Here is a 15130-nt window from a genome sequence, read left to right on the forward strand (position 1 = left end):
TTTTTTTTTTCAAATTATTTTTGCACTTATGAGTTAAATTTAAAATTATCTCCTTTATACTATATGATATTCTTATTTGATACTTATTTTATATTCAGAGTCTTTGTATTAACAATTTTATGCTATTTTATTGTCTGCTATATTTTAATTAATTTTATTTTTGATCTAAAGTTCGGTCAGGTAATATTTCCATTGTGATAAATTTTTTTTGTATTTCCAATTTGTTACAATTTATAAAGTATCTAAAATATCCACATTAAAACAAAAGCTAAAATAAATGCGTTTGTTTCTCAACAACTCACTGCGGCAATTCAATATCCGCAGTCTTATTTTAATACATAAATTACGATCTCTCCGCGAGGCACTAGCTTTGCCGTGCGTTCGCTTTTAGCTTCGCTACTGTTTTTATTTACGAACAGACTATCGCCGCAGGCAATTGTTTTTTTATAATTACGGCCCGAATGGTATGAAAACAAGTACGACCAGCGCAAACACGGACTTACGCGGGGAAAGGATCAAGTCACCGCATAGAGATTAACCGAATAGGAAGCGGTGGTAGATGCGAATTTTATCCTCGGAATGAAATAAGTGAGGTTAGGTAGATAGTTTTTAGTTTAAATTATAATTATTCTGATTTAAACGACCAATACTATATAAAAACACGACGTACGAGACTTGTACACAGCATTCATTTTAGAAGCGCGGAAAAATCACTTCGGTTCTGAATTTTGGGAAGACTGAAAGCCATTCGAGCATATTTCAAAGACGGACGAAATCCGAACGGGCCAAACATCCGAATCTCAGGCGCAGACCGCTACAGGACCCTTACGGAACCGTCATGTGTTCGAACGTCAACTCTGATACTTTATGTAACTAGTACCCTCCAAATTATTACTATTTTCATTGTTGCTTTGTAGATCACACTCGTTTATTGTTATTAGCAGAATTTCAATAAATCTAAAATTTTATAATATTAATCGCTATTACATTGGAAAAGCGGTACATATTTTAAGCGTCTCTAGTCCTCTGTCTAAAGATTGATTGATTCTATAATTGTGTACCGTTGTCCTTGCCCTGCTCATTTTAAATCTCAACAAGGTTTGCTTGCCTCGCTGCTGTCGGCAGCTTGCAAAACCGTTTTCGATCTCGTCAAATAATGTCGCGCTGTTTGGATTTCAAATACATGGCTCGCCGAGCCCCGTACATTGTCCGGAAGTCCTAATTGAAGCTCTCTGTTTGACTACGACTCACGCACCAAATGAACTCTGAACATGTTTGCGAACCCCACGCCTTCATGGTAAACAGTCGCGAAAGGGCGCATTTTTAGGTCAGACACCCGCTTCCAAGTAAAAAAGCTGTCCAAGTAGGTGGAACTAAATTGAATATACAGAGTGTCCGGTAAATGTCTACGAATCTTCAGCATTTTCTTTCTAATTATTATTCTTCTTATCCGATTTTGTTCAATAAAAACAAATGGCTTCTTAAAGGTACGGTAGCCGCATGCTTGCATTGACTTTGAAAATGTAATGCAGGTATGCGACACTTCTATTACCGATACTTTACGATCCGCTGGATATCGATGCGACGGGCGCAGAGCAGATGATATGCACGTGCACTTTTCCGCGGTTCCCCATGCACACGTGTTTATCGTACATATCATTCAACTTTATACATTATATACTTTATATTCTGGTTATTATGTTAAGTCTATTATGAATAAATGATGTTTTTCTACAAATTGTTGCATCTTGTTAAGAGTAATTGCCAAGACAATCCAGGTATAGCTGCTTTACACGGACATATTGTCCAGGTAAGAACGATTCACCGTGTACACGGAATATTGGGACACCCTGTACAAAGGGAACACTATTTTTGATACGAGTATCTGCAAAATGGGCAACAAACGACTACAAATTACAGTCCCAATTAAATGCGGAAAAAATTGCACAACAGCACAGTCATTAGATTATTCAGTCGCCGGTAACGGCGTTGCGCAAGCAGCTGTATCTTTGTGACAAAGCCAAGTCGATACTTAAATGTGATTTTGCACAACTTTCTCACGTCCCGATAATTACGACGACTTGGGATTAATGAGATGCCGTTTATTTTAAGGAAACTTTCGACGCGTTAGACAGTAATAGCACTTCTTGCTAGCTGAACAAGGTGATAGTGACGAAGAGAGACGTTCCGCGTAGAAACTGTTTGTACAGGGTCGTAACTGTGAATGAGGGTCATATACGGAGCTACCTTTGACCTTAAGAAACGCGAATCGTACGTTTGTTTACTCGAATCCCGTATTCCGAAAATAATTAACGTCCTTTTAGTTTCTTAAAGTATTTTGTGAAGGTTTCCCTTTGTAGTTGTCACTGTAAGCCCCAACGTTTTTACGACCTAACCTGGAATTTGTTCCGAACGAACGCGACGAGTAAAAGTCAAAGTGACTTTCGGAAACAAAGACCTTTTGTCTCTATAGTTAAACTGCGTAACTCGCACCCGTTATTACATTACACAACGGCCTACCTTTTCGGTGCCCTCAAACAAAACGCCACCTCGCCCACATGACAGATAAAAATCGCCCGGTAAATCATAATTAGCCCTCTTTGTTCCCGCGATTTTCCGCCTGCCCTCTTTTCTCATTAACGTGGAGTCGTTCTCCCGGCCGAAGCCTGCAAGTAATCTCGTCATATTCGTATCGATCCCAAGAAACCCAGGACTGTACCAGCGCGAGGCGTCAATGGGACAGGATGGCCGATTACTATTACGCGGCTAATGCTAGGGTCACGCAGAGCGCTACAGTAGCTATGTTCGCTGCGTACTCTAAAAGTAGTCACAATTATTTCATGCCAGGATATACACATCGCTATACTAACTAACGATACCAACAATTTAATGGTTATTTTGTGGCTGCAATAATTAAGGCTGATGGAGATGAAAACAAACTGAAATGGCGTTATAAACATATAACCCAGAAGTAAATATGCTTCGACATATATGCGAACATAGCTATCGGCGAACATAGCTATCAGCGAACATAGCTTACATATCGTCGGCTTTCTGTGTGGCTATGATCATTTAAAACAATGGTGGATATTTTTAATAAACATAGCGAATTTTATTATTTATATGTGTTTAGTGTAATCCAACAGCAGTTTCCTTTTTGTTTTCATCCTCAGAAAAATAAAACAACGGGATATTTGATGTATGCAGACATTACTATTTATCAATGAAAATATAACCGTGAAGCTAATCTGCTTCGACATATCTGCGAACATAGCTATCAGCGAACATAACTTATTGTATGGCTATGAACGTTTAAAGCAATGGTGGATATTTCTAATAAACATAGCGAATTTCATTATTTATATTTGTTCAATGTGATACAAGAGCAGTTTCTTTTTTGTTTTCGTGGTCAGACGACTATCTGCGAACATAGCTATCAACGAACATAGCTATCTGAGAACATAGCTATTCGCGAACATAATATCTATATATCGTAAGGTTTTCGGGAAGGTAAGTGGAATTGCAATCTGTTTGAGGTTGAAGACAAAAAAAAACACACAACGAACATAGCGCTATTAATCTATCCTCTCAGAGAGTTAAAAACATTTAAGCCTTCGTTTATGATGATTTCTACAGCACCAAAACGGCGTTATTTAAGCCTTAGCTAGTTCTACGGTTTATAATCTCGTCTCGCAACTGTCCAAATTTATCACATTAATCTCGTACATCTCCAGACGTGTCTCATCACGACTCAACAACTTGCATTAAAATAATTGTCGGACCCAGACGCGGCTTGTCGTGACTATGCTTCTGCGGGTAATGAAAGTATGTCGTCTCTGTGTAACGAGGTCCCATGAATTATGAATCCGCGCAGAGACATTAGCGAAACCGCCAGATTACGAAATTAACCACTTAACCTTATCAATTTCGGGCGATTGTATCTCCATTCGGAATGATGAAACAGATAACGATTACATAGCGGTGGTGCCGCCACCGGTATCACTAGGGCAACGAATTTAATCGGTGCAAAAATTAATTGGATCATCCCCGCGCGTGCACGGGAAATATACTAATTGTCAGTTTTTGTTTTATTAAGTTTATTAGTTGATCGATAGCCACCGGCGACGCAAATAGAATTTCCGGGCTTCGAACCGGTTTCAGGGGGTTAAATAAGAGGAAGGGGAATATTTCGCGCGCTCCGCGGGAATTTTCCGGCAACCGGACACGCTTAAGTGTAGAGGTGCCCTTTTTTTTTATTTCGACGCCTGTCCAAGTAGGTGTCGGGTTTTGATGCTTGTAGAATGGCACCTTCTCTTCGGGAAAGCTCACAGTTGAACAACCAGACAACTGAATCGACAGATTATTAAAAAAAAATTGTTAGAAACTTGTTAGGGGGATTCGCCGGAATACTGAACTAAACTAAAAAAAAATACTAATCTTATAGATTTGAAATATTTTTTAAAATTTCTAAAATACGTATTTTTTACTATTTCTGTAAAGCACTCTGTTTAGTCTATGAATTTCACTGTCAATGACCACTGACAATGATCTAGCTCTAGTCTTTTTGAGACACCCTGTATATGACGTCCTTTCAAATACGCACCCCTCTATTTTATAACGCACAGCAATTGCTTTAAAACTTGTCATTTTTTGAGACCTACACGAACGTATCAAGCATTTTGAAGGATATTTATCGGGACGAATAAAAACAGGATTATTTTATCCGACACGTCCATCAAAGGGTGGATTTCAAATGAGTGACAACCGATTAGAGACAGAACGAGATCCAACTCAATTTTTATCGTATAAAAATATGCTTGGCACAAATAACGTGCTACCGAAACGATTTTATTAAATTACGGTGTGCAAAAAAAACAAAATTGAACCTCCGTGCTCTCACGGAACCTTACGGATTAAAATATTTATCTTCGCGTCCGTCGTCTCTACAAGACCTGCCAATATATTCCGTAATACAGCCGGCGTCATACTTCATCCCGTAGAGCCCTTCTTGCGATAAGTGCAGTAATAAAGCACCATTTCGCACTGAAGTGTGTTCTTTGTTCTCCCAATTGGAAGCCTCGACGACGAGGAATATCTGTAGTGAACCAGGGGGATCTTGTTTGGCGAGGGTATAATTAACCGTTTAGAGGATTTGCTAGGGGGGGATGGTTTATTGGGGAAAACGAGCCTAGAGGGAGGCGGAATATGGTGCATATAAAATTGTTTTTGTGTACTTATTACTCAATTCATTCACTGTATATTTCAAACATGGGCGCCGTTAGGTGGGGCAACGCAGTAGTGCAGTCATTGAAGCTGAAAATCAGCTGTAACCTCCGAATTCTTTGAAACTGCGTGGATTTGCATGAAAATTTAGAATAAGGCTCATCTTAGGCTCAAGTTCAATAGTGACATAGGCCCGATTTTTGTTTTTTTTAGGGGTAAGAACTACCGCTAAGTGAAAAACATTAAAAAAATAAGTTTTAAGCATTTTATTGACAAAAATCTTGTTCAAGCACAAAGAATAAATAATGTTCCATGTTCTCGAACATGTTTTATGAATATTTGATATTTTCGACCCTTTATTTAATCCTTAAAAACTACCTCTATGCAAAAAATAATAAAAAATTAAATTTTAAAGATTTAGAATGATTGATTTAAAATAAAAGTTACCTTATAGCTAATAAAAGAATTTTTCCCTTTCAACCCCTAAAAACCACCCCTGTATTGACAAAAATGATAAAAAATTACTTTTTAAAAAGCTTGGAATGGTTTAACGGTGCAATTATTTGAAATAAAAATTTCAATCGTGAATAACTAATAATGAATATATGAATAATTGTGATGTGATGATGTGATGTGTGATGATGATGTGATGTGATGTGATGATGTGTGTGATGTGATGATGTGATGATGTGTGTGATGTGATGATGTGTGTGATGTGATGATGTGATGTGATTGTGATGTGATGTGTTGTGATGATGATTGTAATTTAAATGTGAATAATTTCAATCGTGAATAACTAAAAAACTATCGATTTCTCGAAAAAATTCTTCGAATATTTATTTGCTCGAAATTTGATTCTCTATCGATTTCTAGCGTTATTTTTAAAAAAATACACACCCTGGAACCCCCAACAGTGTGGAAGCGTCAATCGGCGCTATGTCACTAATGTCCATTGACATTTTCTCTAACTATCTGCCAAATTTCAAGTCGATCGGTTCAGTTTCAAAGAATTCGGAGGTGAAAAGCTTCAATGACTGTTACTACAGGTCATTTAGGTCCCGAAAACACGAAAATCCATGAAATTAAACTTATTATTATTATTTGACGAGTGATCACATAACTGAACACTTCTTTCGCGTCACCCTAAGACAGCCTGTGTAAAAGAGACGTATAGAATAAAATATTTTATCGCTGAATATTCTCCTCGATCTCCCGGGGGACTGCTGTGACCGCGGCCGACCCCGAACCACATAAATCACCCAAAATATCGGTAATAAACTTACATCACACGGACTTGCTGATCCCGCCTCAGCCTCTCGTCGCGGCTCAGGACGTCAAGGATGATTTCCCTCTCCTTGTCCGTTAAGTGTGTTGCTTCTTTGGTTGCCGCGGCAACCACCGCGTGCGAGCAAGCGGGGTCCTCACAACATGACATACCTCCACGGATTCGAAGCGTGTATTCGGAGGTTTCTATTTACTTATTTCTTTTTAACACTAGGGCAGTGGCGCTTTTTGGTTTTTCCGGTGGCTTACCTTTGCGAAAGGCAGCTCTGGAAAACGGGGCTGGTCGTTATTCGTCGGTCGGTGCGGCGGACGAGTCGCGAGCTTCCCCAGCGGGTCGGGAATGTTATAACACTACTATCGAAATAAATGAAATAGACCCCTGAGTTTGGAAATCGATATTAAGAAAACGTAGGGGCGAAAAAATTTGAAATTTGGACCATATACAGGGTGTCCCGAAATTCATGCAACAAAATTTGGTCACAGATTCTGAAGACAAATTTAGGGGACACGTATTTTTTCTTTTTGCCAAGTGACCGCCCCTAAGAATAATCTTTTTTTTAAATCTCAGAACCCTGTTGTACGAGAATCACTAAATTTGGTACACAGGGATTTCATGTCATGTGGAATTTGATGGTGCTACGTTTTTTGGCTGGGAACCCTCTTAAGACAATTTTTCGTGAGCCCCCTTGTCTTTGAAGCCAAAAAAATTTTGTCGCATATATAAATTTCTTAAAAATTTTCTATCCACTAGAAAGCCATTAAATTTAGAAACTTTTTGTCTCTTTATACTTTTTTCGTAAAACGCAATGTTTTCGAGAAAAATGTCAAAATGTGATCGAATGCACATCGTGATTCGCCATTTTCCTCAAAAACATTGCGTTTTACGAAACAAATATCAAGAGACAAAAAGGTATTTGCGACCAAATTTTTCTGGTTCCAAAGACAAGGGGCCCACGAAAAAGTGTCTTAAGGGGGTTTCTCGCCAAAAAGCGTAGCACTGTGAGATTCTACATAAATCATAAAACCCCTGTGTACCAAGTTTAGTAATTCTCGTAAAATACGGGTCCCCTAAATTTGTCTTAAGAATCTATGACCAAATTTTGTTGCATGAATTTCGGGACACCCTGTAGAGCCTCACTATTACTCTATTGCGTGCTAAAATTTCAGTTAGTTTCGTTATCCCATTTTTTAATTAGTAATGAAAATGTTGAAAAATTCACGATTTTCTGCCTACAAAATTGATACTTGATTTTAACTCGTCGTATTTTTTTTGTTAATTGATAAAAAAATTCCAAATTTTTACTGACGATAAGTCGAACTATTGTCTTTAGTACTGTGAAGGTCATTTGTCTCAAAAGCTCTTTTTTTATTTTTAAGCAAAACTGAAAAATCCAATTAAATGAGCCTTTAAATCTCAATTGTGGTCAACTTGCCTGAATCTTTGATATAAGTTAGTTTGAGGTATATAATAACAATAAGTGACAGTATTTTTTTTTCAACCCTCCAAGATAGGCCAACCAAGATAAAGAGGTTTTTCAAGATAACTCAAAAGGGGTAAAAGCTAGAAAAAAGTTTCTTATAAAAGTTGTAGAGCATAAAATTCTACATAAAAACGGTCTATTAACTTTTTCTGGTGCTGCTATTAAAATTAACAGAGTTAGGAGACTAGATGTTAAGGGATGATTTCAGAAATTTAAAAAATCATAACAAGCAAAAAAATGAATGAATTTTATTTTTTTCTTTCAATCTACCCTAAAAAATGTACCTAAACTATCTCTTCAGAGAAATAGATATATTTTTAATTTTTAATAAAAAAGTTATAACAATTTCACAAAGCGAAAGCGATTTTTCATTGTCGTAAAACAAAATTTCGAAAGCAACTTTTCATTAATAATAATAATACTAATTCAAATAATCAATCGAATGGCATAGAAAAAACATAGAAATTAACGACTAAAAAATTGAAATTTTTATAACTTTTTTATTAAAAATTAAAAAACATTATCTATTTCCCTGAAAAGAAAGTTTAAATTTTTTAGTTGATTGAAGAAAAAAATTGAAAAATTCATTAATTTTTCTGCTTGTTACGATTTTTTGGAATTTCTGAAATTATCCCTTAACTTCTAGAAACCCCAACTCTGTTAATTTTAATAGTACAAAAAAAGTCAATAGACCATTTTTATGTAGAATTTTATGCTCTACAACTTTTATAAGAAATTTTATTTTCTAGCTGTTAACCGGGTTTTTTTTAGNATTCAATCCAAAGCGTGATGGACCCTACACCATAACACGAAAGGTTTCTCCTACTACTTATGAAATTAGTTATGATGGTATTACACCACTGGGGGTGTATCATTCTTCCTCGTTGACCCCATTCATTGGTCAGGTCGACCAACAACCCGTTCGAGTATTAAAGAAGAGGGGAAGACCTCCAAAAAATAAGAAACCACCTCATGTTGGCTCCTCATCGTTCTCGATTTCAGATCCAAGGGGGGAGAATATAACAGATGTTCAGTTGACCTGCGGCGCGGTCGTTGACGGCAGCGCGATGCTTGAGAAGAGAGAATCAGTTAATCCAGAACCACCGGCGAGTCGTCACGTGTTTTCCGCGTAAAGACTATACTTTCCATAACTATAAACTTATAAACTTTGTAACCTTAAATAAACAAATAAAAATCATGCAAAGGGCATAAATTTCAATATGTTTATTTCGCAAAAGAAATTATTTGAAAAATGAACCTTCTTTAATTCATTATTTTGTTTGAAATATTGTTTTAAATAGTGTAAAAAAAAAATAAAAATACTTTGCATTATATCTTTAACAATTGTTTATGGAAATTGTATAATTTTAGATATACAGGGTGTTCCATTTAAGAAGGATTCTTCTGTAACTTTGCAACTGTAAAATATAAAAAAATGGTTTTAATAAAAGTTGCCTGGAATCGTGTAGGTCATTACATTTAAGAATCTTACGAGTTGAAAAACTTTTTTTTTTCAAATGGAATGGCCCATATTAATTCTTGACGCTGTTACATAGCTACTTTTTCGGACTTTAGAAAAGAACCTGATTTAGAGATAAGTATGGACAACTTTATATCAGTCTAAAGGGCATTCAATTTTGTATTCACCCATAACAATTAATATGGGTCATTCCATTTGAAAAATTATATACAGGAAGTTCCATTTAAAATAACAAAGTTATGTATCACGACAGTTACAGAGTTACAGAAGTTTGTATTAAATTTGTTAAATTTTGCGCTTATTTGAAAATAGTAAATTAAAAATGACATATTATTAGTTGTGGCATTAGCCAAACTTTCATCAACTAATTCGAAGATCTTTAGATATATTTTTCTAAATTTCAAGAGCCCGAGTCTCGCAAAACAGTAGCTTTAATTCTTTGATTCATGTAAGACTCTTTGCCCCAAAAACAACCTCTTAAATTTAACATATAGCTTTCGAAAACAGCCTATAGAAGAATTTTCACATTTAGACTTAATAAAAAATATTATAATATACTTAATTTCATATCGATTTGCTAAAATAGAGGTAATTAATTCATTTTTTTTTTTTTAAGGAAGACAATTCATTTATATTTTTAAACAGAAAACATCCTTTCTTGTGCGACTAACAGTATTTATGTCTGTAGTCTAGACAATACGAGTATTTAAACAAAATAGCGTCGAAAAACAAGAACCCGCCGTTCATCCTCACACCCCAACGTCCAAAACGACTCATCCGCTGCAACGACGAAGACAATTTCAACCCCGCCGATATCTTAAAAGTAAAAAACGCGACTCCCCGCATACGACCAGCCACATATACCTTCACATCAGCTGTATATCATCTTCCTGCTGAAATATAAAAAGTCCTAGCCAGTCCAGCCACATTCAACACGTGTCTGACGATCGCGACCCCAACCCCGCGCCACCGACCGACTCCACGCACTCCATGAGGGGCTTCTCCACCTCGACGGCTCTGATAGACTGCGGCGGAGTTCTCTTGGGTTCCCTCTGGTCGGACTGAAACGCCGAAAGCGGCGCTGCCGCGTCTAGTCGCGATCTACGGTTAAAAACGACGAAACGGCAACAGCAAATAACACACTCGACTCGAAAGAAATACGGTGGGGCGTTTTACGTTTTAATTAAAAAAATTATAATAGTAACACGCGGAAAGAGGTCACAATTTGTACATTTTCAAAGTATTTCAAAAGTTTTTCTAGTTATTTTGGAGGTATATTGATCTCACATAGTAAAAGTGTAGATCCTAGATCTGGGCGAGGTCCGGAACATTTTCAAAATTGCAAAAATGTTTAAAAATTAAAAAATTTTATCTGAGTTTTTTTACTTATATCTTGGAATCTATGCATTTTGGAAGGATATTGAAGAGGAAAAATGTTTTAGAATTGAATTTTGTACAATATACTGTACGTTAAAAATGTTTAAATTTATTACCGATGTTGCAAAATAACAATAATTTATGAAAAAAAGGCAAAATAATAAAGTTTTTTGGATAATTTTTTTAAAATATTTTATTTGCTCCGAAGGCATTCTAATTTTTGTAAAAAAAAACTTTAGAGTATAATAAAACAATACATCAAATTTCATTAAAATCGGTTGGATACTTTTCGCAAAATAATGTTTTGAAAAAAATTTTGAAAAAAAATTTTCAAAATGTTGCACCGCCCCAAATAAAGCATCTAGATGCTTGAAAATTTTTTCACATAGTAGAGACTGCTCAACCTTTCAAATGGTTTTCGAAAAGTTGAAATCGGTTGATTAGGACGACCACAGTAAATTTTTTAAAGTTAACACTCTTTTTTTAATTTTTAAACAATTAGATTACAGTTATCAATTTGCAATTTAGTTTTATTATTTACTTTTTTTAATCTGTATTTAACAAAAAAATTAATTTCCAAACAAAAAAAAAATAATTTGTTTAAACTAAAATTATTTAAATAATTGTAATAATTATAACTAAATACATTCATATTCAGTGTTGAAATATACAGGGTAATTCAAAAAACCGCGGACAGACTTCTAGGGTAGATAATACATAAAAAATTAAGACGAAAAGTTTTAATAAACATAGGGTCCCAAATGCCCCCTTAACGAGATACAGGGCGTCAAAGTTTCTGTAAAATTAAACATTGTCTGCTCAAAATCTTACGAGCAGCAGTGTCGTAGAGACGGGGTCAACGTGACCCTTTTTTAAAATATTTTCTACGCCACTGCTAATTTTGTCAAACGGGCACTATTTTCGTGTAAAGTGTTCAATTGTCTATCGAATTGGTCTCTTGCAAAATTTAAATTAAAACAACCATTTTTAAGAGAAACACCTTTGTAGAAAATTTGTAAATCCAATTTTATTTTCATTCATTTCAGTTTCGCATAGTAGGCTTGTGCTATTCAAAATAAAATTAAACATCGCCTGTCACTAATGTCAATGTGTACAAGTGAGTTAAGTAAACTAGATTATAAGCTTCTTTTTGTCATTTTTACGCTTTTATTTTACAGAAACCGACCCTATGTTTATTTAGACTTTTCGTCTTAATTTTTTATGTATTACATACCCTAGAAGTCTGTCAGCGGTTTTTTGAATCACCCTGTATACGTAAACAAATATGTTCATTGAAAAAATGTAATAGCATAGGGTAAAATATGCAATATATTTAATGCATAAATAATACACTTTGTTTATAACAAAATATGTACAAATTAGACAGTTTAACTTTATTTTCAGATATTTTTATTGTTCAAAAAAAAAATATATATTAAGATGTATGGCAGGTGTTACGAATACTGTGTCGTGTAGGAATATATTTAAGGATTTTCGAATTTTAACTTTGTGTTGTTTGTGGATTTATGAATTATCTGTATATTATGTGTGTATAAATAAATATAAATTTTTGAAGAATAGGGATATTCACTGCATTAATACAAGGCAAAATGATAAATATCATATAAATTTTTATAAATATAAAATTTCATTGAATTCACCGACATGTCTTGGTCTTAAGATTTTTAATCATCTAAGTGATCACATTAAGCATGCTAAAAGTTTAAAAGTTTTTAAAAATGTGCTAAAAGGTTTTTTACTCGCAAGTTGTTATTATACTTTAGACGAATTTTTTATGGTTAGTTTCTAAGGCACTTATTTTGACAATTCCTATACAAATTTGTATTTTGTCTTAGAGGAAATAAAAATTATTATTATTATTAAATTTTCAAGTATCTAAGGGCCTTGGTTTTTGATGTGCAAAATTTTGAAAATTGCAAAACAAATCTGGATTGCAAAATTATGCAAAATCTATCGAACCGATTTTGATGAAATTTGGTGTGATGATTCTACATAACATGAACTTTTCTTGAGCCAAGTATGAAGGTCATACACGGTCGATTGCCGCACGGTTTAAGGCGTCAGTACTTAAATCGATGTGTCGATCTGTCCGGGTTTCGAATCCCGCGGCCGGTAAACCGTAGATTTGCTTGTACGGAGGATTGGCACCCTCTGTGCAGGTATGGTAGGGTGGAAGAATGTTGGCTTGGGTCAATGTGAGAGATTGACACCNGATCAAAGATTATTGCTAAATTGTTTATAAATTAACGGTAAATGCCGATAAACTTTGACCGCTTATATCTCGAGAACCAATAAACGGAATTTAACTTTTTTAAAAAAAAAAAGTGTTTTTCCGAGTACCTTAAAATTATAATTTTTGAAAAAAACTAAATTGCAAATCGATAAATATAATCTAATTGTTTAAAAATAAAAAGAGTGTTAACTTTAAAAATTTACTGTGGACGTCCTAACCAACCGATTTCAATTTTTCAAAAACCATTTGAAAGGTCTTTTCTATGTGAAAAAATGTTGAAGTATCTAGATGCTTTATTTGAGATTTTCGAAGCTGCACACAAATACCCGTTAAGGGTCACCGCTAACGGAGAAAAAAACTTTGAAGAACCCAGAACTGTATTTTTTTTTGAGAATCTGGCAACGCCGCCTGACTAGAGTAACTATAGCGACCAGCTTCCACGCCACGAGGCCCAACTACCCTCTGACGTCATCGGGAGAACACCCCTCCAACAGGTGAGCGCTATCTCAGAGCCCGAACATCACTTTCCTACTGTCAATTTCAACACGGATGGAGGGCCGGTGCCAGACGCAGCGGCGGCGAAAGCGATCCAGGAGTGGGCGGACGCTAAGTGGGATAACTGGGTTATAAGTGGGATAGTGCGGATTTCAGTGCTATCGTGGCACTTACGCAATAGGCTCTGTGGTTTTTTTTATATTGTTTTTTAATTTGGCGAGGTTAAAAAACAATTCAGGTGGCCCGAATAACAGAAAAATTAAGGTTTAGGTAGGATATACAGGGTGTCCGCGAAAGATTGGGAAATCTCGAAGCTGGAGGTACTGGTGTACAAAAAAATTGGCACCATTACGTTTTTTGACATGACACATAGGAATTTTTAACTAATTTTAGTGTTGCTTGTATAGGGCGTCAGTTATGCCCTGTTACTTTGATAAATAGAAGAAATTTTTTTTGTCCTTCGTTTCATAAAAATGCTACTTTTGTTCGTTTTCGATATCTCCCTTTGTTTCGAGATATTTATATACAGGGTGATTCTCAAATGCTGACCAAAAATGAATACATGTGCCCAATTTCAAATTATTTCACTTACTAGTTTTTAATATATTTCAAAAATTAAAAACAAGTTGTATAAGAAAGATTCCCCTTAAAAGTCACCAAATACGAGGTTTCATTTTTTTGTCACCATTTGCGAATCACCCTGTATACAAATTTCAATGCATTTCGTTTTTAAGGAAACTTCAATCCTTAAATTAAACTAATGCGACTTGACAACTAGTAGATGAACCAAATTGTGATATTTGTTATTTATTTGTTTAGTTTTGAAATATTCTTTGTAATCATGTTGCCAATTTCTTTCATATTTTCCACCATAAAACGCTATTTATCTTGAAAACGGTTCGGGTTACAGTTTTTGATGATGAACAACTTTTTGTATAGAAAACATTGGCAATTTACCTTCAAAATGTCAATTTTCCCAGAGACGTAAAAATTAGGGCCAAAAAACCTCACGCAATCCTAAAATCTCCGCCACTGTCGTATGAATAAAAACTGAATTAGCCCGCAAAAGTAGTTAACGTTAACGACAATAAGTGTACAAAATTTGAGTTCTGTATATATGTATATCTCGAAAATGGCGCGTTAGCGGGCCCTTGTTTACTATAACTTGTTTTGTTTCTAATATCGTGTATTTACAGCCGTTTATATAATTATGATACACCCTGTATATTTGTTCTCTGCAAAACAACTGAAGCTTATTGGATTCCAATGAAATATACCTCATTTTTGATTTCGAATTTAACAAATTTATAAACCATCAATTTCCATAATCTTTTTAAGTATTAAGGCGACACCTTTTGTCAATATAAATACATACTAACAATACCCAAATAGAAGAACATCCTATTATAGTTTCAAACAAATAATGTACAACTTCGTATAAGTATAAAATTTTTAGTTTTGGATTATACAATTGACTTTTCTGCATTTTTCACCGCTCAATTATTGCTCACTGGGAAAATTAATTAAAAAAGTGAC

General features: G+C 35.1%; 1 protein-coding gene across 1 annotated transcript in view; it reads right to left on the reverse strand.

Annotated features, from left to right (window-relative positions):
* Positions 1-10467, reverse strand: part of LOC108906745 — an 84600-nt gene extending 74133 nt beyond the window's left edge. Inside the window, exons 1-2 of the mRNA XM_018710098.2 lie at positions 10333-10467; positions 6507-6773 (exon numbers count right to left, since the gene is read on the reverse strand). Of these exons, the coding sequence (XP_018565614.1) occupies positions 6507-6658 (152 nt within the window). The 5' untranslated portion in view covers positions 6659-6773; positions 10333-10467. The remainder of the gene's footprint in view (positions 1-6506; positions 6774-10332) is intronic.
* Between the last annotated feature and the right edge of the window lie 4663 nt (positions 10468-15130).

The sequence above is a fragment of the Anoplophora glabripennis genome, unplaced genomic scaffold (genome assembly GCF_000390285.2).
Source record: "Anoplophora glabripennis isolate ALB-LARVAE unplaced genomic scaffold, Agla_2.0 scaffold5, whole genome shotgun sequence".
NCBI classification, from domain to species: domain Eukaryota; kingdom Metazoa; phylum Arthropoda; class Insecta; order Coleoptera; family Cerambycidae; genus Anoplophora; species Anoplophora glabripennis.